The 21,333-nt window shown below is 41.5% G+C and overlaps 1 protein-coding gene across 3 annotated transcripts in view; it reads left to right on the forward strand.

The window, feature by feature from the left end:
* The window catches only part of GPR107 (G protein-coupled receptor 107), a 39,012-nt gene that overhangs the window by 10,838 nt on the left and 6,841 nt on the right, over positions 1-21,333 (forward strand). For all 3 annotated transcript variants that reach the window (XM_030460999.1, XM_008491454.2, XM_030461000.1), the window contains 9 exons: positions 1,167-1,300; positions 2,108-2,183; positions 3,119-3,192; positions 3,754-3,871; positions 4,836-4,966; positions 6,765-6,808; positions 13,998-14,047; positions 14,758-14,841; positions 15,667-15,791. In XM_030460999.1, the coding sequence (XP_030316859.1) occupies positions 1,167-1,300; positions 2,108-2,183; positions 3,119-3,192; positions 3,754-3,871; positions 4,836-4,966; positions 6,765-6,808; positions 13,998-14,047; positions 14,758-14,841; positions 15,667-15,791 (836 nt within the window). The remainder of the gene's footprint in view (positions 1-1,166; positions 1,301-2,107; positions 2,184-3,118; positions 3,193-3,753; positions 3,872-4,835; positions 4,967-6,764; positions 6,809-13,997; positions 14,048-14,757; positions 14,842-15,666; positions 15,792-21,333) is intronic.

Genomic DNA, 21,333 nt, shown 5'->3' on the forward strand with positions numbered 1-21,333 from the left:
ATTTCACTCTAAATCACTAATTTAATCATAGTTTTCAATCCCAGCTTGTATACCAAGCACCCACTGGATATATATGAGCTGGGGAGTGATTCAGAGCTGTGCATTTCATCACTGTTGTGGCATTTCTGAAGGAAGCAACTACAGGAAGGATTAAAACAGTAGCTTGGAAGAAACGTAGGGAAATGTGAAGAGTGTGTGGGCTGGGCTCAGTCTACACAGTTGTGACTGGGTGCTGGAATGAGATGGGAGCTAAACCAGCTATTAGTGTTTTGCCTGCCCTGAAAAATCCATTTTTTTTTATTTTTACACAATTGCTGCAATCTAAAGGAGTCTTTGCTGCAATCTGAATTGTTGGTATTTGTGCATTAAGTGGGTTTGCTTTTTCTGGCCAGATTAAAAATGATTTTTTTTTTTTTTACACTATTAGGTGCACATCCTATGGGTTGTATGTTAATAGCAAATCTCTTATTTCTTAACATGTTGCTTTGACCCCCTGAAGAAACTGGAAAGAGAAGAAAACCTGGATAACTGACCTGCTGGGTTGTAATTAGAGATGCAGGACAGTTTCATTAATGCAATCTAGTGTCTCAATACATTATTTTAATTAAGAACATGCAACCAAGCTACTTAGGGGCATAAGTAGAATATTAAATAAAGCTTTGGTTTCCTCAGTCATAGGGTAGTAGGCTTGCAGCAGAGTACTTGCTTTCTCTTAAAAGGTGATGAGATCCACTGTAGTAAATTTGAGTGATTATTTAGCTGCATATGACTCTCCACACCTAAAATCAGGGCTATGCTATAAAACCTGGTTGTTTATGCAAGGCTGAGACTGAATCAGGTGTTGCCAAACTCCTGAAGTTTGGTACAGAACAACTGTTTTTTGGGAAAACTACTTTGTGAATGATGTCACATAACTGAAGTACTGGAAGGAACCAGCCCTTGTCTGAAAATTCTTCTCAGCTTTTCAAGGCAGTTATTGTGGGTGGAATTTTCTTCAACATTTTGAGATTCTTGAGGATGAAAAGGTGTTTTTTTTTTCCTCATAGCATCAGAAAAGCTCATTTTAAACAGCAAATTTGATTGTGAAGTGCACTTGGTAGCTTAGTGCTTTAACAGATTGGGTTTTTTTTTTTCAACTGTCCCCATAACACATCTTGAATATTCAGATAGAAATTACGGAAAAGAATCCTGAAAGTTACCTCTCAGCTGGGGAGATCCCACTGCCCAAACTTTACATTTCCATGGCTCTCTTCTTCTTCCTCTCTGGGACTGTGTGGATCCATATACTTCGGAAACGCAGGTGAGTGGATGAGCTTAGTGCCAGTGCAGCCCTACCTGGTTTGGCTTTTATTTTTTGTTCCTCTTCTAATGCCCAATTTACAGATTTAAGAACTTCAGACTCCAAATCTGGCTCAATATTGCCTGCCCAATACATGCAGGTTCTAGATGAAAATGGCTGCTTCCATCTGCATCTTTCTTGCAGACAACTGTTCTGAAGTTATCAAGTCCTGCATTAAGGACTTCTGCACGGTGTAAATATTGTAATATACTGTGGTAATAAACAGAAAATCCTGTAGTTTGAGAAAAGGAGAGCATGATTTGAAAATTACTTTAAATAACAAGTAAAACTTCAATCAAATCTTTCCTTGTGGGGAATGGCAGCTTGTGGCAGAGGAGAGCCATAAACATTTTGATTATAGCCCAAAGTGATGAGAATTTCTAACTGAAAACAATGCTTCTTAATAGTTAAAGCATAAATGCTTCTGATTTCTGTTGCTATTTTGATTCAATCTGAAGTGCACTTGGTGATCAGATTATTTATTGTCTGGAGTTCACTTGGAGGGGTTTAGTGACGTGGGAGCAGTGATACCTGTTTGAGTTAAATTTATACAACTTTCTAACAATTACAGTCTATCCATGCAAGATGTTCCTATAAGGTATTATTTTAAATTAATCCAATCATTAAAAGAGTTGTAGAACATGTAGTTAAAATGTTTAACTAGGAGTCAGCCTGAGAGTTGCTGTTTGACTTAGAAATTACATGGGAACTGAAGTTTTGATTACTGGTGTTTAATTTATGTTCTTCCTTATTTTTTTTTCCTCCCAGAAATGATGTCTTCAAGATTCACTGGCTAATGGCAGCCCTTCCTTTCACAAAATCTCTGTCTTTAGTCTTCCATGCAGTATGTATAACTTCTCTGCTTTATGTCATTCAGTGGGAAGTAGAAACCAGGGCACACATTTAGAGGGATCTGCTTTAGGGGGTAGAGTGGGAAGGAGAGGGGAGAATCTTCCATATTGAAGCATTGGAACTGAACTGCAGCTGTTTAGGAAGAGTGATTCAGTTTTCATCAGGAAGTTCTGACTTTAGATACAAGTAATACAATAAATACAACTTAAATTCAATAAATTGAGATCATGGCCTGAAGTGTTGAAGCAGTAAATGTATAGGAGGGTTGAAGGAGTTCTGTCGATTCTCATGTTTTGGCCATCTGAGGCTGTGCTGAAAGCTTGAACTGCTGTGTTGTTTCAGCTGTATGGCTTGAAATAAATGCTAATTAATGGAATTAATAGAAAGAGTGATTGTTTATAAAATTCAAGTCTCTGTGACTTGACTTTGCTTTTTCACTGGAGAAGTCCTGTAAATGAAGATAATGGCAAACATTTAGTCCTTCAGTGCTTGTGCCAGCCATGATCCTCACCTGCCCTTTTGTGACAGGATAACTGCTACTATTTTGGAGTCATGATTTCAATCTGATTTCTGGTGGAAGTGAAATTGGGAAGCCTGTAGTCACCTAATGCAACTGAACATGAACAAGGAATGAATAAATAGGTTATGAATGCAGTTGTTTAACTGTAGTTAAGTGTGGGAGCTGTGTAGGAAGAGTATAGATTGTATAAGATTCCTTTGCTACAGCAAATGGAAACGACCTCATTGTTGCTAAAACAAAACTAGAACAGGTTGGGAGGAAGTATTCTGACATGTATCAGGGCTGGGTTTGCACACACTGACTGGAAAATGGAACTTCAAGTGGCTGTCAAACAGATCTGTTTTAGACATGGGTGGGGTGCTGATGAATGGCTTATTGAGTAATTTCCTCTTTTTTTTCTTTTCCAGATTGACTATTACTACATTTCTTCTCAGGGATTTCCTATTGAAGGCTGGGCTGTTGTTTATTACATCACTCACCTGTAAGTATGTCAGAAGATGGATGTGATAATTACATTCCAGTGCTTGAATTTCCCTGGGGGGCTGCCCCCCTCCCTCCTGAGCAAACTGGGAAATTGCTGATTCTTTGGTACTACAGTCTGACTGACAGTCAGCCCTGTGTGAAGGGGAAAGCTCTACTCACAGAGGGCAGCTGCAGAGAATTGGTACTTATCTGGGTGGAGGAGCAAAAGGAGAAGAAATGCTTTGTTTTTCTTTTGTTCATACTAATATTCAAGTGTCTAATTTGCTCTTGATGTGAATGGTAAGAGGGTGCAGCTGCCACTCTTTCTCCTGTTCATGATGACTCCCCCAGGAAAAGATTACATATATTGACAATTGTGAGTGAAGTGTGACATTGCTATGTGATACACAGTTGTAAGCAAAAGTGCATCTGCTTAACTGTTGGAGGATAAGCTCTTGCCAAAATTCTCAACAGCAAAGCATTTGTTTGGGTTTGTGGCTTTTGCTGCCTGTAGGAGAGCTGGGCAGAAGAGGAAGTGTGATAAAATCAAGTCTCACTGCAGTATCTGTTTCTCTTTCAGACTGAAGGGTGCTCTTCTGTTCATCACTATTGCCCTGATTGGCACAGGCTGGGCTTTCATTAAACACATCCTGTCAGATAAAGACAAAAAAATATTCATGATTGTCATCCCACTTCAGGTGAGGACTGAGCTGTGTCAATATTTACTGTCTTGGAGAGCTACTTGTGAAAAATGGAGAAGGCTGTGAGTCCTTCACAGAACACTACATAGTTACAGCTTCCATAAGCCTGTTGGTTACAGTAGTAAGTTGAGCTAGAATTTCCCTGCCCAGAAGTTACACCTGTAATTTTCCCCCTTTTCTCTCTCTATTGAGTATGAGAAAATGGTGATCAAATAGTGTCAGCAAATGAACAAGTAGCTCTCAGGTGTGTGTATTCAGGCTGGGTCAAAAATTGGGCTGCAAAACAGTACTGAACTGCTCAGCAGAGAACCTAAATGTAAGTTCTGAAAAGGTTGTTGAATTGGGCTCAAGAAAAAAGGAGAAAAGAGACTTCTAGGTCTGGTGGGTCTGAGGGAAGCTTTCCCAGTGTGGTCAGAGTTATCAGTGCTTGTCCCCTGTCCCAGGAACTGAAGGATGACAGCACTGTTTGTTGCAGGTACAACATCTTTTGCCTTTCCTGTGGAATCTCTTACCCAGCTGCAAAACCCAAAGTTTTTATTTAGTGTTTGAGGCTCTTAGAGCTCAGACACAGAGTACAGAACACAGTCAGATCTCTTCAGAATTATTGGCTTGGTTTAGAAGAGTGCTTTTAGACTGTTTGCCTTCTGTGTGTATGAGGAGTTCTGTTTCTGTATTTTAAGTTGTTCTTGCTCTTTTATCTCATTCTGTAGATTCAACATAGTATATAAAAAAAGGACTCCTTTCTGAATGTCAGCAGAAATAAATTCCAGTCAGTTTTATTTCTGTGCATCCTGTAAAGATGTTGCTGAATATGTGGCTTTCTTGACACAGAACTGCAGGAGAATTGATGGGTGGATGGGCTCTTTCTGCAGCTGTGGGGCAGCTTTTGCTGATTTGGCAGCACATGTCTAAGATCTGCTTGGAAAGCTTCTGAAACCATGGAGCTTCCTTTGTCCCACAGGTCCTGGCAAACGTGGCATACATCATCATAGAGTCAACAGAAGAAGGGACAACTGAATATGGATTATGGAAAGAAATTCTTTTCCTGGTAGACTTGCTATGTTGTGGAGCCATCCTGTTTCCAGTGGTATGGTGAGTCCCCAATGTGTGTGATTCCTGATCCCTGATGGTTTGTGTTTTTCCTGAACTAATGAGGATTGACTGCTAGCTAAAGGTTCTGCTAGAGCAAAAGGAGTTGATCCTTTAGAGTCAAGCATTCTGTTAACTTTTTAAAACTATTACTTTTAACACTTCAATCTTCTGTTGTGGAAGGTGCTTGTTTTGGAAGTGTTAAAGTGGGGATAAGGTAGGATGGGCAGTGATTTAAGTGTGAGCAGCACAGTGCAGACTAGAGGAGTTTTTGAAACTTGGATTTTTGTGGAAGTGTTGATTCTCACACTGAGAAATGGGATTTTGTATTATTGACTGACTTTGGAAACCAGGCTGTTCAAATCTAAAACAATAGTGCTAAGATCAGTGCTGCCTTCAAGCAGAGTGGCTGCATTTTTACTTGACTGTTTAGAAAAAATAATCCCAGAGGGAGCATTTCCCTGCCCTTCCTTCCACTCTGCTTGGCAAGGAATAATGTTGGTTATATAAAACTCTACCAAAACACAGATAATTCAGATAAACACTATTGTTGCTTCTTGCCAGTTAGTCAGAACATTTATCTTCTAAATTCATTTTAGTCCTAATTGGATAAACAGCTGGGTTTAAAGGAGGATATGGAGGAGCTTCTGGCTCCTTGGTTAGTAAACACAGATTATTCTTATTTTTTTCCAGTATCTCCAGTACTTTTTTTTCTGAAATGCAGGGTGAATATAAATGTCTAGTGAACATCTCATCACTCTAGAATGTGGACAACTGTTTTATATGCATATATATATGCATGTGTGTGTGTCCTGAATGTTCTCAGTAGATGGAAGTAAGCTCCAGCTTGGCTTGTGTGGGCAAGTATCAGCTGGCCTCACCTTCCCTGTTGCCTTCAGTATAGGGGCAAAACCCTACACAGTCTTGGTGGCTTTCTGCCAAGGCTGGAAAATGTCTAACTGGGAAATGTCTGCCAAGAAATCTGCACTACCCTTCCCTTACTCCTCTGCTGAGGTTGAAAGCATTTGGGAATAGTAAAGAACACAAGAGGGTTCCTAACTTTGGTTGTAGAGACATTGGCAGCTCTTGCTACCTCATGCTAGAATCGCTGTCCTGCCTGCTGATGGGCTGGAACCAAACTTAATTCCATAGAGGAATTGTACCTGATAATCCAACATCCTTGGCTGACCTATCCTGTAACAGCTTCTAGCATGCAGTCAGTGTTCCTGTGGTGTCCTGGTACCAACCTAAACAGGTAGAGAAGCTCAAGACATCAAATCCTGCCCCTTTTTTCATCTGGCTGTGTCACTGCAGCTGGTGGGATGATTCATGTGAGCAAGGTGACTAAGATTGGCCTTGGAATTCACATTCCTGCAGGGGTAGCTTCTCTTACATAAGTTGCCTTTGTAGCCATGTAAGCTGTAATCAAGTATTTAAATGAAAAGAGCTTAAAGAGCAGTAAGATGCCAACTGCTTGACAGGACTCTGAATAGGAGCTCAGCTTAATTGTACAAGTGGAAAGCATTATGCTGGAAAATGCCCCAGTTTCTCACTCTGCTCCCTCCCTCTCACAAAGCTGAAGGAGGCTTTGGCAATCACTTTGCTTAATCAGAGGAGAAACAGATCCTTGAACTCACTGCCTGGGATGGGGGTGAGATATATGCAGTGTCAAACATATTAAGCACAGTTAATTATGAGCATATTCCAGCCTTAAGGAGTTAACAAAACTTGTCAGTGTTTTAGAGGTTTGCAGTTAAGAGGGAGTGCAAAATTTATGGCTAATCTCCTCTTTATTTTTCAGGTCAATAAGACATTTACAGGAGGCTTCAGCAACAGATGGCAAAGGCAAGTGATCTGTAATTTTTTTTTTTCTGTGCTGCATGCCATAAGATAATGCTAGAATATCAAACACTTGATGCTGATTTAAAATATGTAAACTAAAAGTACAAATTTATGCTGTTATTGTAACACTGCTGCTTTTCCTTACTGGGCTTCTGGGAATAACATTTGGGAAATGACCTTTTTCATTTATTGCTTTGACTATTAGAACTCATCTGTGGAACTCATTCTCTGGTACTTCATAGCTCAGTGCTCAAGCTAGACATGACATCCAGAGCAAATCATCTTGACTGATTTGCCTTTTTTTCTCAGAATCAAGTGTTCAGAAGTAGAACTAGAAATGAATTCCAGAATTGCCAGCTATTAGTCAAGAGACTCACTTATTTCAGTTGCTGCAGAAATTGCTCCTGCCAGAACAGAGGGAAACAAACCTCATTATGAAACAAAACATTCAGTGTAACACAGTTCTGACTTGTCCATGTTTGTCCAAGAGCTTAACAAGCTGCTCGTGTAAAGTTATGTTTGTTGTAGCAGTGAAAATGAGAAGATGGATGGAAAGCCAACCCAAATATGGCTTCTGCAGGGTGTGCTTTTTCCTGCCTTCCCTGCTCACTACTTCTGAATTAATTCCTCAGTTGGCTGCAGCTGCAAGCCAGGGAGCATAGCACTGCCTCCCTTGGAAGCAGGCAGCCATTTCACTATTCTGGCATTTGATGGCTTATTCTCCTTGAGAGCTTTATTTGTAGAAGGTCCTTTGTTGGCAGCATCCTTTCAACCCAGTCTTATCCTTTAACTCTTGCCTCTCTCTTCTGGAGAGAACCTCCTAGGTCTGGATTCCTCTAGAAATTTCCTGCCTTCCCCTGAGACACTTGGATTTCAGTGCAGCTGCCTTCCTGGCAGGTGAAGTTTAAGGTTGGGTACTGAAATCAGCTCTTTGCAGACCACAGAGTAGGGTTTTTTTTTCTTGCCACTTATTAAATAGAAATAATAATGAAGACTCAAAGTCTCAAAGTTGACTTTTTGAGACTCAAAGTTGTTAAAAACCACAACAACCAAACACACAACCCTCACCCCAAAGCTAAAGCAGTGGAAATTATAATTTCTAATGGAAACCAGTGTAGAGTGGGATAGTTTTATTAATGTCACATGGATGCTGTTGGTATCAGTGTGTTCACCTGGGCCCTGATACTGCCTGAATTTGTTACTGAGCACATGTTCTGGAGCATCTCTACTCTCTTACTGTTGCAAAGCCTGCTTAGATTTGGACACTGCCTGAACTAGTCCCTTTCTTCTCACATATGAAGTCCTGGTGCTTGGCTGAAGCCACTGTGTGTGACAGCAAACAAAGTCAGCTTGCCTGCAACAGAGGCAGAAGTGCTGGGTGGCACTGGGACTGTTCCAAACAAGTCCATGGAAGTGAGACCCAAACCCTGTGTGGCCTCAGGTGATCACCCCATGCCTCCTGTGCTTTTGATGGTTCTTGCCACAAGATGGTGCTATGGAGATTTCTTAGCTTCACAACATAGTGGAGGAGGAAAGTAAGGTGGGCAACATCAAGGATGTTCAGCATAAAAACTGGACTCATTGTAAGGGGTGAGTCCAGATCTGTGTAAAACCAAGGAGCTCAGAAGGCTGTGTTTGGAGTTTATAATGGAAATAAAAGAAAACGATCTGAGAATCACTGGTTGTGTTCAGAGCCAGCCAGTGCTACACACAGTAGCATAAATAGCTCCTGAAGTGGTGAAAATATAGGGGAATGATAATATAAACTCAATGACCATTTTTTTCTGGTGTTGGGTCCACTGGTGATGTTCTCACTGAGGACAAAAAACAAAGGAAAATGATTTTTTTTTTTGCTTCCTCATGTTTATTAGAACTAACACCTCCAGGACCTCATGGCTTACAATTCCAGTAGTGTTTCCTGACTGTCTGTCCAGTCTTCTAGATACTTCCCAACCTCTTTATCAGCACTTTTGGTCAAGTGCAGCCCTGACTGCAGTGTGTCTAAACTATAAATAAAGCAGAAGGCTGCTCAGACTGTCAGTCTGTTAGTCTTACAGCTGTGCTTGCTATTGCCTTGATATTTGCAGTGAACAAGTATTTGATCTAAGGAGCAATGATTTGGGGTCACTAGATGATGGTCATTTAAACTTGATTTTTATTTTTTTTTTCTAATGTGGGAAAGGGAGAGCAATGGGTCTAAAGCCATAAATAGCCAGGGAGAGTGCATGCATAGGTGCTGTGAGTTACTAATAGAAAGTAGGCATGGCCCAGTGATACAGCTGAGTTTGAGCTGCCTTATTGTTTGCTGTTTTCACTTGAAGGTGATTTTTAAAGCAAAGTATCTGACCTACACAGGGTGCTTATCTTGCACAGCAGTGGGTGTAAACATCCCTTTTTTTAGCAGCTTTTTTTTCTTCCCCTTTAAAATCACCACCTTCAGACTTGAAGTGCCTAACTGCAGCTCTTTGGTCTGTCACTTTCTTCTTTCAGATGGGATCCTGCTCTCTGCTTGCTGGATTTGCATTACAAATGCCTTGCAGATTTAAAGAAAATCAGTCTTGCAAACTGGGCTGGAATTTTGGGGGGCTGGAAAGCTACTTAACTACCACTGTCTTTCTAAGAGAGGTACTGATACTCTCTCTTCCAGGAGAGAAGGAAAAGAGGGAGTGTGTTGCAATAAACTTATGTAGTGTTTGAAACTCAAGGTTCTTTCTTGGTCACTGGACTTTCCAGGTCCCATATCCCACTCTGTGTACCATGCCCTCTGATTTGAGGGAGCAATGGAGAGCTGGAAGCAGCACTTCTGGTTTTGTTCTGCTTGTACCCCTCTGGATGTGCTGAGATGGGACACTCAGTGCAGTCTGATCAGGGATGGGCAGAACCTTCCTGCAGGACACCTCTCAGCTGGCAGCAGAATCAGGGGAAGAACCTTGCAGGGTGTAGCTCCCAGGCAGCATTCCCTGTGTGCTGTGCACTAGGCAAATGATTTGATGCTTTCATGCTTGTCCCCACATCAGGAAAAAAACATTTGCTTTGTTCAGTGTCTCTTCCTGCTTCTGTCCCATGAAAATGCTGTGACCAAAGAGCCTCATCCTGCATGGAGCAGAACAACCTCTGCTTGGCTGAGCTCAGCAGGTGCTGGAGGGAACCCATGGTAAAACACCTCCCCAGTGAGGAGGAGGGGGGGAAATGAGGGCTAAACATGCTCCAGGCAGCACATTAGCATCTCAAACCTTGAGATAAATAAAGCTTTCATGATTTAAGTGTCCAGATCTCAGAGCTGGGAGTGCTGAGAAATGCAGTAGGGATGTGACGTTCCAGCGTGCCACTTCCAGGCACCCCAGATAACTCTCCAGGGTTGAAGTAGCAATTATGTGATGGAGAAACATTGCTTATCCTGTACTTTGGATGTTTCCCCTGACCCTGGCAGGGAGCTTTTGTGCCAAATAGCTAATGTGTTTCAGAAATTCAAGATTAACCAGTCTGTGCCACCTTCTCATGCATGACACAAGAGTTGCTGTATCTCTTTGCTTGACCTCTCCTTTCTGGTACAGGAATGCTTTTAAGCAGAGTGCTGCAGAGATTATAGGGCCATGCTTCTCCCATTTACTCCTGGAGTTGCTTTTTGAGGTCTAGATCTTTGTGTCTGCATTCATTCTTGGGGAGTGGGGGGGAAAAATCTTCTATTTACTGCTTGGTAATGGCACAGATAGCATCTCAAATGCACTGGAGTTAGTGTAGCATGCCCAGCATTGTAGAAATATTCTTGGCTGTAATGTGATGTGTTCACTCAGGATGCATTATGGTTTGTCCTGCCATACTGTATTATCTGGACTTGAGCTCCCTGTGCCCTCTGCTGCATACATATTCTAAAAAGGTTAGATTTATTAATCAAAAGGCTATTGTCTGGTGTGCAGGGCTGTAGTGGATGGTCTGACTTTCTTTTTCACCATCTCGCAGGCTGTCTCAGGATTTGAAATGAGCACAGGGGGCAATCTGAAAAAGAGTGATTATCAGAATTCTGTGGTATGCTATGTTTTTAATCTATGTAGATCAGGCTAATGCAGGCACAAGCTGTTCAAGTAAATGAAAGATGGAACACAGGCAAGAATTCATTTGTAAAACCTTTGGTATAACTGTTTTATGTTTTCCTTCTCAGCAGTTAAGTACTGTTCCTTGTAGAATGGTTATCATACTCAAAACATAAATTTACCCAGCCTTTACTCCATGCTGTGATTGCTGCTGTGTTATCACAGCTTTACAGGTTGGGGCTGGAAGTTGCAAGTGGTTTTGTCAGTGTCTGGGCTGCCTGGCTAAGGGGATTGGAAGTCTTAATGTCCAGCATAGCAAGATTTGAGGGTTACTGTTTGGAGCACGTTCAGCCTGTGAAAAAGTAATTCACAGGCTGCTGATGCCAAGCAATGATTTTAGACTTTTTCCAGAACAGTGTGTGCTGGAACTTTTTGAGCTGTTGGGAGAAACTGGCAGGATTTTCTACCCAGGCATTAATATTGACTTTAGCATCTGCTAGTGGAGAGGAGTAATCTTGAAGTTGAGGCATTAGAGGAGAGCACAAACTTGGGATAAATAAGCAACTCAGCTTCCAGAGATGGCTCTTCAGCCTTACTACTTGGTGGTGGCTTTTATTTTTCCTTCCTTCACCCTTCTTGCCTGTCCTCAGCCATTCTGAGTGTCTGATTGTACCAGTGGATGACTCTTTGCTTATTATTTTGAGTAGATGAGCTCTTGAGCTGTGTTGTCAGCTGGGAGAGGTGGCATTGTGACACTTCAGTTGGCAGCCACATCTTTGGCTTCCCTGTCCTTTCCTCCTCTGTTCTGCATGGATCCAACAGAAATGATTCCCTGGCTCACTCAGTTGTTGACTGTGAAGCATTGATGGACAGGCAGGTTGGATCACAGCTGTTGAGTTGGTGTTCCTTTAACTACAAAGCCTGGCAATTCTTGTGGCCTGTCACTGCACCAGTTGGTGGCAGTTCTTGAAGATGAATGCATCGAGTTCAAAATAGATCCTTCTGTGTACAGGCTGGGATGTGCTAAGTGACAAGATCTTCGTGGTCACACTTAATGCAGCTCTCCTTTAAATAGGACAATATTGCTTCCTTGCTTTGTGATTTAATGAGCTTTTCCTGCATATTTCCATGCTTTAATCTTTCTCCAACTGGATCATGAAAAGCTTTTAACATTAGGCTATCTAGTCCCATGAAAATCCTTACAGTTTTGTTTTTAATAGCTTTGTGTGAGGGACAGAAAGGAGGGAGGAGGGGCTAAACCAGTGTGTCAGGGCTGATTTAGCCACCAAGGACTTACTTAGGTTCTTCCTAGCAGGTCCAAACCTTTACCATCTGTTGCCTAGCAAAGTGCTTTGTGCTTCACTGCCAGTTCTCTGCAGATGCAAGTTTAGAGCTTGGCCTTTGCTTTCTGGAGTCCAGAGCTGCAGATTGCCAGGTAGATGCTGTTCTGTGTTCAGTGTTTCCTACTGCTGTCCAGAAGGGAGCATCCTCTTGAAACTGAGAGCTAATTCCTCTCTGAAATACAGTGCCAGGAGAACCATCTTGTTGACCACCAAGTCAGCCCAATCTGATGGGTGTTCAGGTGAGTGGTGCACAGTGCAGGCTTGAGCTGCATGGACACAAACCTGCTGCTCCTTCACAAATCAGGTTTTTGGGGGCTTTTTTGTTTGTTTGGGTTTTTTAAGGCTTTTTTTTAGCTTTGGTTCTGCTTTCTCTCACTGACATGCCCTGTGCTTTGTCAAAAGTGAAGCATACTGCTTGGAAATGTGTGGAAGGATTAAATCAAAAGTCTTCTAAGTTTAGTTTGCCTGTCAGTCAGTTTGTGCCCTGTGTTAGGTGCTGCTGTTACAGTTATCCCCTGGAGGAGGGTTTTGTGTCTCCCAAAGTGTCCAGAGCTTACAGTAGTTCCTGTGAACACTAAAGCTATGTTTTAAAAAGTGACTGAATCTGTGAATTATGCAAAGTGTCTTTGTAACAGAATGCTGTCTGTCTTCACTGTAACTGATGTAGGTTGGAACCTGTAACAGTTGGAGTGGTGCATTTGGCATCTCCTTTTCTATAAGAAAAGTTTCCTTGTTCTTGTGAGGGGAAGTGAAGCATTATTTTGGTAGCTATTAGTTTTCTTCCTCATGTGTTATGCTACATTTTGCACTCTTGTGAATTTGGAAGGCCTTATATGCACTTTAGCTCTTGCTCAATCTGCTTTTTTGCAGTGAGTGATTTCTGGGAGGGAATGCAGGTGAACACAACGTGTTGCACTTCTCCATCTGATGAAAAAAAAAAATAAAAAATTGAGGGCTTGGAGGGGATAACACTATGTATGTGGCAGTACTTTCCAGCTGGCAACTTGTGTTTGTTGGCTCTAAATTGCATCTCTGTGTGCTGTCAACTTATCTTGGGCTCTTTGCCTCTCCTGTTGTCACAAAAGCACCAGGAGTCTGTATTTGTAATCCTGCTGTGCCTCTAAAACCTGACTGTCAAACCAGAGCTGACAGCTGTTCCATCTGCTGGTGACCTCTGCTTGTTCACATGAAGATCTGCTCTGTTCCCTGATGTAATCTGCCCAATAAATGCAGGTTAGCCTGGGGCCTGAGCTCCATGCTTTGTGAGTAAAACACATGGAGCTGCTGTCAGAACTCTGCAGTTTGACTTTCCACTTCCCTTCCAAGTTCTGACTGAGCCCCAAGTGACAGAGGATGCTAAGATACCTCACCAGGATGCAGGGGTTCCCAGAGCTGTGGTTATCTCTGTTGCTGAAGGCACAGAGCAAGTCAGGGAATATTCTAGAAAAGGCAGGAATTTCCTAGGATGTGGTGTCAAGTGGCACCTGGCCCTCTGGCAGGGTTGAGATGACAGCATGTGGCTGGCTCTGTGCAGATAAACATCAGAGGAAGGTTTTGTATTGTGGAGTGTGTGCATCTAAAATTTAGTGTAGAAATAATCTTCCTGAGTTGCTTTTTTAAGAGAAAAATTTACTCCAGCTTAGGAGTTGTCCAGGCAAGCCAGGCTGGCACTCCTCAGAGCATCTGATGGGGACAGACCTTCTAGTCTGGGGCTACCTGAGTCCTGGTTTTGACCCTCTGCCTCCCTTACAGGCAAGCATTAAGGAAACTGCCTCATTTTAATTAATTGTCTGATGGACTTTTGTCTTCTCTTGATAGCTGCCATTAACCTAGCAAAGCTGAAGCTTTTCAGACATTACTATGTTATGGTAAGTAAACCACCTGTACCTGTGCATACAGAGCACTTAGAAACTGTTCAAGTTTTTGGATGGGTTGGGTGGAAGCTGCTGTAGGTGGTGGGGGTGTGTTCCTGGTTCTGTTCAGTGCTGCATTTGGCAGCTTGGTCAACAATCCTCAAAGCAGCTTTCCTTCTTTTCCTAGTGGTTGTATCCTTCTGTCTCTCTTTAAGTTGGTTCCAGCTGTTTGTATATCTTCCTAATTTCCTCTGGAGACAACTTGAGCTGCTGTTGAATTGCTGGGCTCAAATAACATGCTGTAAACTTGCTCAAAATTAAACTTGGGACCAAATGGTGCCTTGAGATGCGTGTGTGCAGTTTCTGATGGAGTCAATGGGAGCCATGAGCATACCTCCCAGGAGAGCATGGGCTTCTTAATGATTTCCAACAGCCTCATTTCAGATTTGTTAAGTGGTAAGAGTAATAAATTACAGTTTTGATTCTTAAAGCTTTTAATTCTCTAATACTTACAGCACTTCCTGCTGGAACTTAAATATGTTACCAAGAGCCTGAGTTGTTTGAATGTCCAATCAGAAGTAGGGTCCTTAGCCTGTATCTTCCATGTTTATCAGAGAGCATAATCTGACATAATGTCTGGCATGTGCTTGAACTATTTTTCTGGAAAGAGAATCTATAAGGGTTGTGCTGTTGTTCTCATTGTGCTTTCTCCTGTTCCTTCCCAGATTGTGTGCTACATTTACTTCACACGGATCATTGCAATTCTCATAAAGATTGCTGTTCCATTCCAGTGGAAATGGCTGTACCAGGTATTTGCCAGCAAAGAAAAATACATCCATTCCTTTGCTTTTTGCTTTTTTCTATTATTCTTCAAATATAACTGCACCATAAAAACATAAATCCATAAATTGTTCCCCATGTTGCAGTAGAACATCTTTAAGCACAGTGCCACCTCCTTCTCCCCCTGATTTTTATCACTGATGTGCCTGAGGTGGCAGGAATGTACTTTTAGTTTTTATATTTGTCCACCAAGGCTGCTAGATTATACATGAGATGCCTGAAAGTAATTGTATTATTGATTTTTAGTCTTTCAATTTAAAAATGTATGAAGGAAATTAATCAAGAACATATAAAGGAGGAAAAAAAAAATTGGTTGGGTTTGCCCTGTGTAATTGAGGCCCCAGGAGGGCAGTGAAATAAGCTTTCCTTCTTCCATCTACAGCCTTTATTTGCCTAGTGACTTCTAAATACTTGGTTTCTTAACATATAATCCAAGTAACTGTGCAGGGAGTTTTGGAATACATTAACTGTTGAAAATACCAAACAACATAGGGATGATTTTTTTTTCTCCTTATTTAAAAGCCAAGGCTTGCTGTTATTTAAAAGCACTGGAGTGATGGCTGGAACTGGAACTGTATTTAAAATGATGGGGAAAGCTAAAAGAACAAAGGGCTTTGACAGCCTTTAGCCTGGGATGAATGATGAGAGGACAGGAATTGCTTTGTTTCTCCTATGGCACAAGCTTCTTGAACATTAAACCTTGAACCTTGCGAGGAGAAATGTTTCATGACCACAAAGAATGACAGGACTGAAGTTCAATCTCCTGGTTTTTTTGTTGTTTTTTTCACTTGCAGCTGCTGGATGAAATGGCCACACTTGTCTTCTTTGTCCTCACTGGGTACAAGTTCCGTCCAGCATCAGACAACCCCTATTTACAGCTTTCTCAAGATGATGATGATGACTTGGAGATGGAAGCTGTGTAAGAACCTCCCCACACCCCCCCTATTTTCACTTCTTCACTTGATTTGAGAAAAGTAATGTTTCAAAACACTGTCTCTAAATCCTTCTCTGCAAAAGATTAGGATCTGCCCACACACTCAAAGCTGAAGTGTCTGTTTGGTGTGTGTTGAACTAACAAAGAAAATTGGGATAGGAGCTGAATATTACAGTAGTGTGGAATACACTGGTAGAGCTTTGGATGGGGCAGAAAGATGCCCATGAAAATAAGTTAAAAAGCTGCTGTGTTTAATCTGTTACTGAGCACCATCATGAACAGAAAGTAAATAGAATATAAATAAACAAACAGAATATAAATAAATGAGCAGGGTGTGCAGTCCCTTCTACCTTGATGTTCAGCCTGCAGCCTTGTGGAAAGTTCTTAAGTAACACTGAGCTGAAAAGATGAGTTTTTACTGAAAAGATGGGTTTTTACCAATACTCTTCCCTATTCCATTCCTTGCTGCTAAACCATTAGGCACCACAAATGTAGTAGGAGCTGCCTATAGTCTGAGATTATAAAGCAGGGCTCAGCCTACATCTCTGTTATTTTCTTTGCAGTGGTTTTCAGAGGCTTTAAAAATGAGTGGCATTTCTCAATCTATAAAAGAAGCTGCTCTGAGAAATGGAGCATGCTGGAAGTGGTGAATGCAGCTGTAATTGCCACAGAATGTTGCCTTCTTAGGAGCAGGGCTAACCTAATCTCTTTCTTAGCTACCCATTTCATGCATAATTGCAATTCATGTACAGGCTCAGAAGCCCATTCCTAGGAGATTTTTTTCACTTTGGCTCATCTCCTCTTACCTGATTTTGGGTGGAAAAAAAAAACCAAAAAAGCCCACAAAAAAACCCAATTTCTTTTTATTGTGAAGGCAAAGTCAGGGTGTTTGCCCTCCTTAGGTGGCTCAGGAAGAAATGGATCTTACTGAGAAATTGCTACAAGGAAGTCTGAGGTAGAATCCAACCTGAAATGTCATGCAAGGATTTTAACTTCTCACATTTTTCCAGTTACAAAAGTGATGTTTCCAGGATCTTTTGTGGTTTTTTTGCTTTAGGTCTTGAAAATCTGTTAGTGTTGCAGGCAGAATCCAGCTAGTGGGTAGAGACCTTTAAAATCATGATCACTTAAAAGTGTTTAAATGGTTTATGTAAGAAACTGGGTGCAGTTTGGAAACTGGTAAATAAGTCTCCCCATCAGGAAGGCCCTGTCTGAACTGGGAGATGTGTCAGGATTTGTGATTGTACAGAACTGAGTTTTCATTTTTGTCTGTTAGAATGAATTTCAGCTTTGCATTACATCCTTAATGACTTTTTACTTGGTTTTTTTAGGACTAATAATGACACCTTTCATATGGAGTCATCTCAATAAATTGCAAAAGCTGCTAAATTTAGGAGAATCTGCCAGAAATAAGCTGGAGAAAGCTTGTTAATGAACTACTTGAGTGCTTAGCATCTTGCCAGAGTGAAATAGACATTATTAGAAACTTGAGGATGAGAACTCCCTGTGAGCCTTTCCCTAGTAAGGCATTTTGCTCTTTGCCTTGGGAGTTCCCATTGTTGCACCTCATGGGTTGTTCCCTTTTGCTTTGCTTGAATTCTTCTCCTCTGATTCACCAGAAGTTTTCCTCCATTTGGGCACTTGGCAGGGTGTAATCTGTGTCTTGTTCTCCCTTCCCCAGCTGTGTCAGGGAAGTTTTGCACATATTGGAAAAGCACAGTGTGTCCACATCCTCTGACAGGTGAAGAAAGACTGCAGTGGAAGTGGCTTCAATTTCTTGTTGACTTGGTCTTGCTGGTCCTATTTTTGCTTTTATAAATATTAAATGTTGTTTCTCTGGGGAAAGAAATACCAAGGCATATTTGAGCCAGTGAGTAAGTGCCTGACAGCATCCTGACTAATTCTTGTCAGTGGGTTTTGTCTTTCAGGTGATAAATACCCACTTGTCTTCAGAGGCTATGGCAGAAGTTAAAAGCCTGAAAACTTGAAACTTGGTGGTGTTCTTCCATCTTTTAGTGCCAGGTTGTGGGATTGCTTTGCTTTCCCAGAGGGTTTTTGTCTTTAAAATATTTACAAAATATTCAGTTTTTTACAAAGCATTCAGTTTCTTTCAACTCAGTATTTCTATGAGCCAACAGAGGGGAGAGCTGTGGGGTCACCAGCCCTGTTTTCCAGACTTGCTCATCTTCCAGCAAAAAAATAGGACATGTTAAGTGCAGCTCTCTAGTTTATGCCTGTTTCCTTGCAGTGCAAACTGGACAAAGCTCAGTCTGGCAGTAAATGTAAATATTAGGGATTGTATAAAGCTGAAATTTCAATAAAAATCCCAAGGCTAGTTTTCTGTGACAGAAGCAACATTAAGGCACAAATCCTCCCTTAGTAACCCTCAAAAATAATTTACCTTTGCTTTTTTTTTTTTTTTTAATTCTGTAATAACTCTTTTCAACTGAGACACCTCTGTCTTGGCAGAAAGCATCCACAAATGTTACAGAACTTCTTCAGTTCCACCAGACTCAACAGAAGTTCTCCTGCTGGGGAGGAAAGCATAACTAAACTTGAACTAAGGACCAGGCTGTTCTTTTTCAAGTAGGGTCAATAGCCATTCATCATCAACAAAGTGGATTTCTGTCTATTCTGTGCTGGGCAGCCTCTTGAGCCCCTCCTGTCAGTCCATGGCCTTGTTGCTGACATTGGGTTAAAGTCTGTTTGAAAAGGTGCAGCCACACTTGTCTGAAAGAGTTGTCAGGTTTCCTGTGTTAATGCCATTTCTGGGGCATGGTCACAAAAATATAAATGGTAGAGTAGATGAGGTGGGGTGAGGGAGGGGAAAGGAAGCAGTTCTGGGGATTTTTTTTTTTTCATTATTTCCCTTAGCTTGGTAAGTTTGAGTTAAATGTGAGGTACCAAAGTGCTGCTCTTCAGATTTAGCTGAGAATGATGTATTTGCATGTGGGGTTAAGATGGAGAAGGAACTTCCCAGGAAAAGCCAGGCATGGTTTTGTTCTCAGTTCAGTAAATCCATCTTGCTGACTTCTTGGAGACTGTTTCTCCTTAACACCCAAACCAGCCTCAATATAGTGAAGTGTTGTGGTAACACTCACCTACCTTTGCTTATGTCTGGGGATCTGGAGTTTCTCACTGCATTTTGAGGCCTTTTCTGTGCTGAGATTTGAAGTCCTGGGGTATTGTTTTGCTCTGCTCTCTCTCAGGTTGTGCTTCATGGCTGACTGATTCAGGATGCTTTCCCTTAGAAGTGATTTTCTCCACCTAACACATCTCTCCTGTGCAGAAATCAGCTTTTTTTGCTCAATGGCTGATAAGTTTTCCCTCCTGTATGCAGTAGCTTGGGAAGCTGGCTGCTGCCAGTATCTGTGTGAAAACAACAAAACAGGAGCATAGGAGCTGAGATCCATCACTGGGGAAGGCTGAAAATGCCTCTGAGTACTGAGCCATCTCTTGGTACCTTGGATGCAATGTGGAGGTGAAAGAAAAAACCCCAGAGATTTCCCCAGCATATTCCACTGTGCATGGGGAGTTCAGGGAACTCCTTTTGTGCCTACCTTGTCTCTGGTAATAAATCCATGGCTTGACCTGGTTGCTGTTTCAATATGTAGCTGTTTGTCCTTTCCTGTCGTGGAATTAGATCATTCCTTCTTAGCCATAACCCCTGAGCACTTTTGTCTTCATCTTGGTGTGTGATGGCTTTGTAGTATCATTAAGGTGCTGTGCTTAAATCTAGACTGGGTGCCAGGTGGGATCTTATGGCTCTGAGTCAAGTGTTAGGACTCCTTTGGTGTCCTGCATGTGCCAAACACCTGTGGTACATATCTCAGGAGCTCTGCTGCTGCATTGCTGTTATTAATTTAATTTTTGGTTTGTGATCTTCAGCTCCTTCCTGAACTCAGCCCATTATTCTGTAGTAACAAGGTTGGTTATTTCCAAAGAGGAAAATTGGTAGCTGGCTTGCTGCATTGTTGCATGTTTTTCAGACCTTCAGTTTGTCAGAATCTTTGTGTGTTCTAGTTCTATTCTCAAACCTATGTAGCTCTTAGTGTCTTCTGCAGATTTAATAAGCAAGTTCTCTATTCCATTACCCAGGCAATTACTGCAAATATTGAGCAGAAGTGAACCCAGGACAGACCTCTCTGGAACCACACTCAATGTTCTTTCATTTTTGACAGGAAACCATTAAGTACATCCCACTGCATGCTTTTCCAATTAGTTATGCATCTATTTTGGTGGTTTTGTCTAGCTCATGTTTCCCCAGATTTTTTTTCCTATATGACTGGAGGAAAACTGTTCTCAGCAGGGAGATCTTATGACATCTCCATGTTCAGTGATAAGTTTGATGTGATTTCTTCCAGGCAACTCTTTGCTGTCTATGAATTCCATCTTCCTTCTTTAAGCAACCTGCTTACTTTTTCTCCTTTTTAAAATTTATTTCAATAGGGAATGAAGCTGCTATTTGCTCTGTATTCTTTTGACCCCTTTCCCTGTTTCCTTACACACAAGCTCATCAAGTCCTGCTCTGAAGTGCCCAAACCACTGACAATCACTGAACACACCAGTTTGAGTCAATTATTTTAACACTGTATGAAACAGAAGCTGATATCTTATATGGGTCTAAGGGCATTTTCAGAACGTGTCTGAAGATTGCTTCTCCTCTTGGGTGATCCTATGAAAATGTTGTTATCTAGTCTGCTCAAATAAAGGATTTTTACATGGTAAACAGGCACCCAGAGACTGACAGCAGCAGCTTTGAACAGGACAGTTTTGTCTATGCTTCCAGGCATCCCTGGTGACTGAGCTATTGGCACTTTTTCTTTCAGCATCCAGAGTAACCTTTGTAGCACACTTGTGGGGAAAAAAACCAACAACAAACCAATGTATGGAATGAGAATTATATTGTGCAAAAGAATAAAGCAAATGTCTCATGCATGTAAATAGCCTGTTTTGTATAGCAACAGAGGAAGCTGCTGGGCTGAAGAGCTTGTTGGATAGCCAGGCTGGTTCTGAGAGGATTGCTGCTGTTCTGGCTGGATAAACAGTTCAGTCTGCCTCTCTCTCTGGTTTTGTTTCTGTTCATGGAATGATTTTCCTATTAATAAGAGCTGGTGTGCATTAAGCTAATAAGGTTCATTTGGGGCACTCTCCACTTTGTGTGCATTTGTATAAATGTTGGCCCAATTCAAAGCATTGCAGATGCAGAAGAGAGTCTTTAATGCACAGAATTAAGGGTGTTCAGCTGTACAGCAAAATGTTTTGTTGTGGTTTGGGTTTTTTTAAGCTGCTCAAACTTCAGCAAATAATGATCTGTTTTAACAATTTAACCACCCCTGCTGTCTTCTTTCAAGTATGAGGAAATATTAATTGCTCAGTTTAATAGTAGATGGGGAGGGCTCTGAGGCTCTCAAGTCCATCAGTCTTGTGTCCAAGATTACACCTGGTTGTAAAATGATAGCAATGAGAAAGATTGCATGGAGACTCTTAGGTCAAGAGACACTTGAGAAGCATTATTTGATAGGGA

This window comes from Calypte anna, chromosome 17 (assembly GCF_003957555.1).
Source record: "Calypte anna isolate BGI_N300 chromosome 17, bCalAnn1_v1.p, whole genome shotgun sequence".
In the NCBI taxonomy this organism is placed as follows: Eukaryota; Metazoa; Chordata; class Aves; order Apodiformes; family Trochilidae; genus Calypte; species Calypte anna.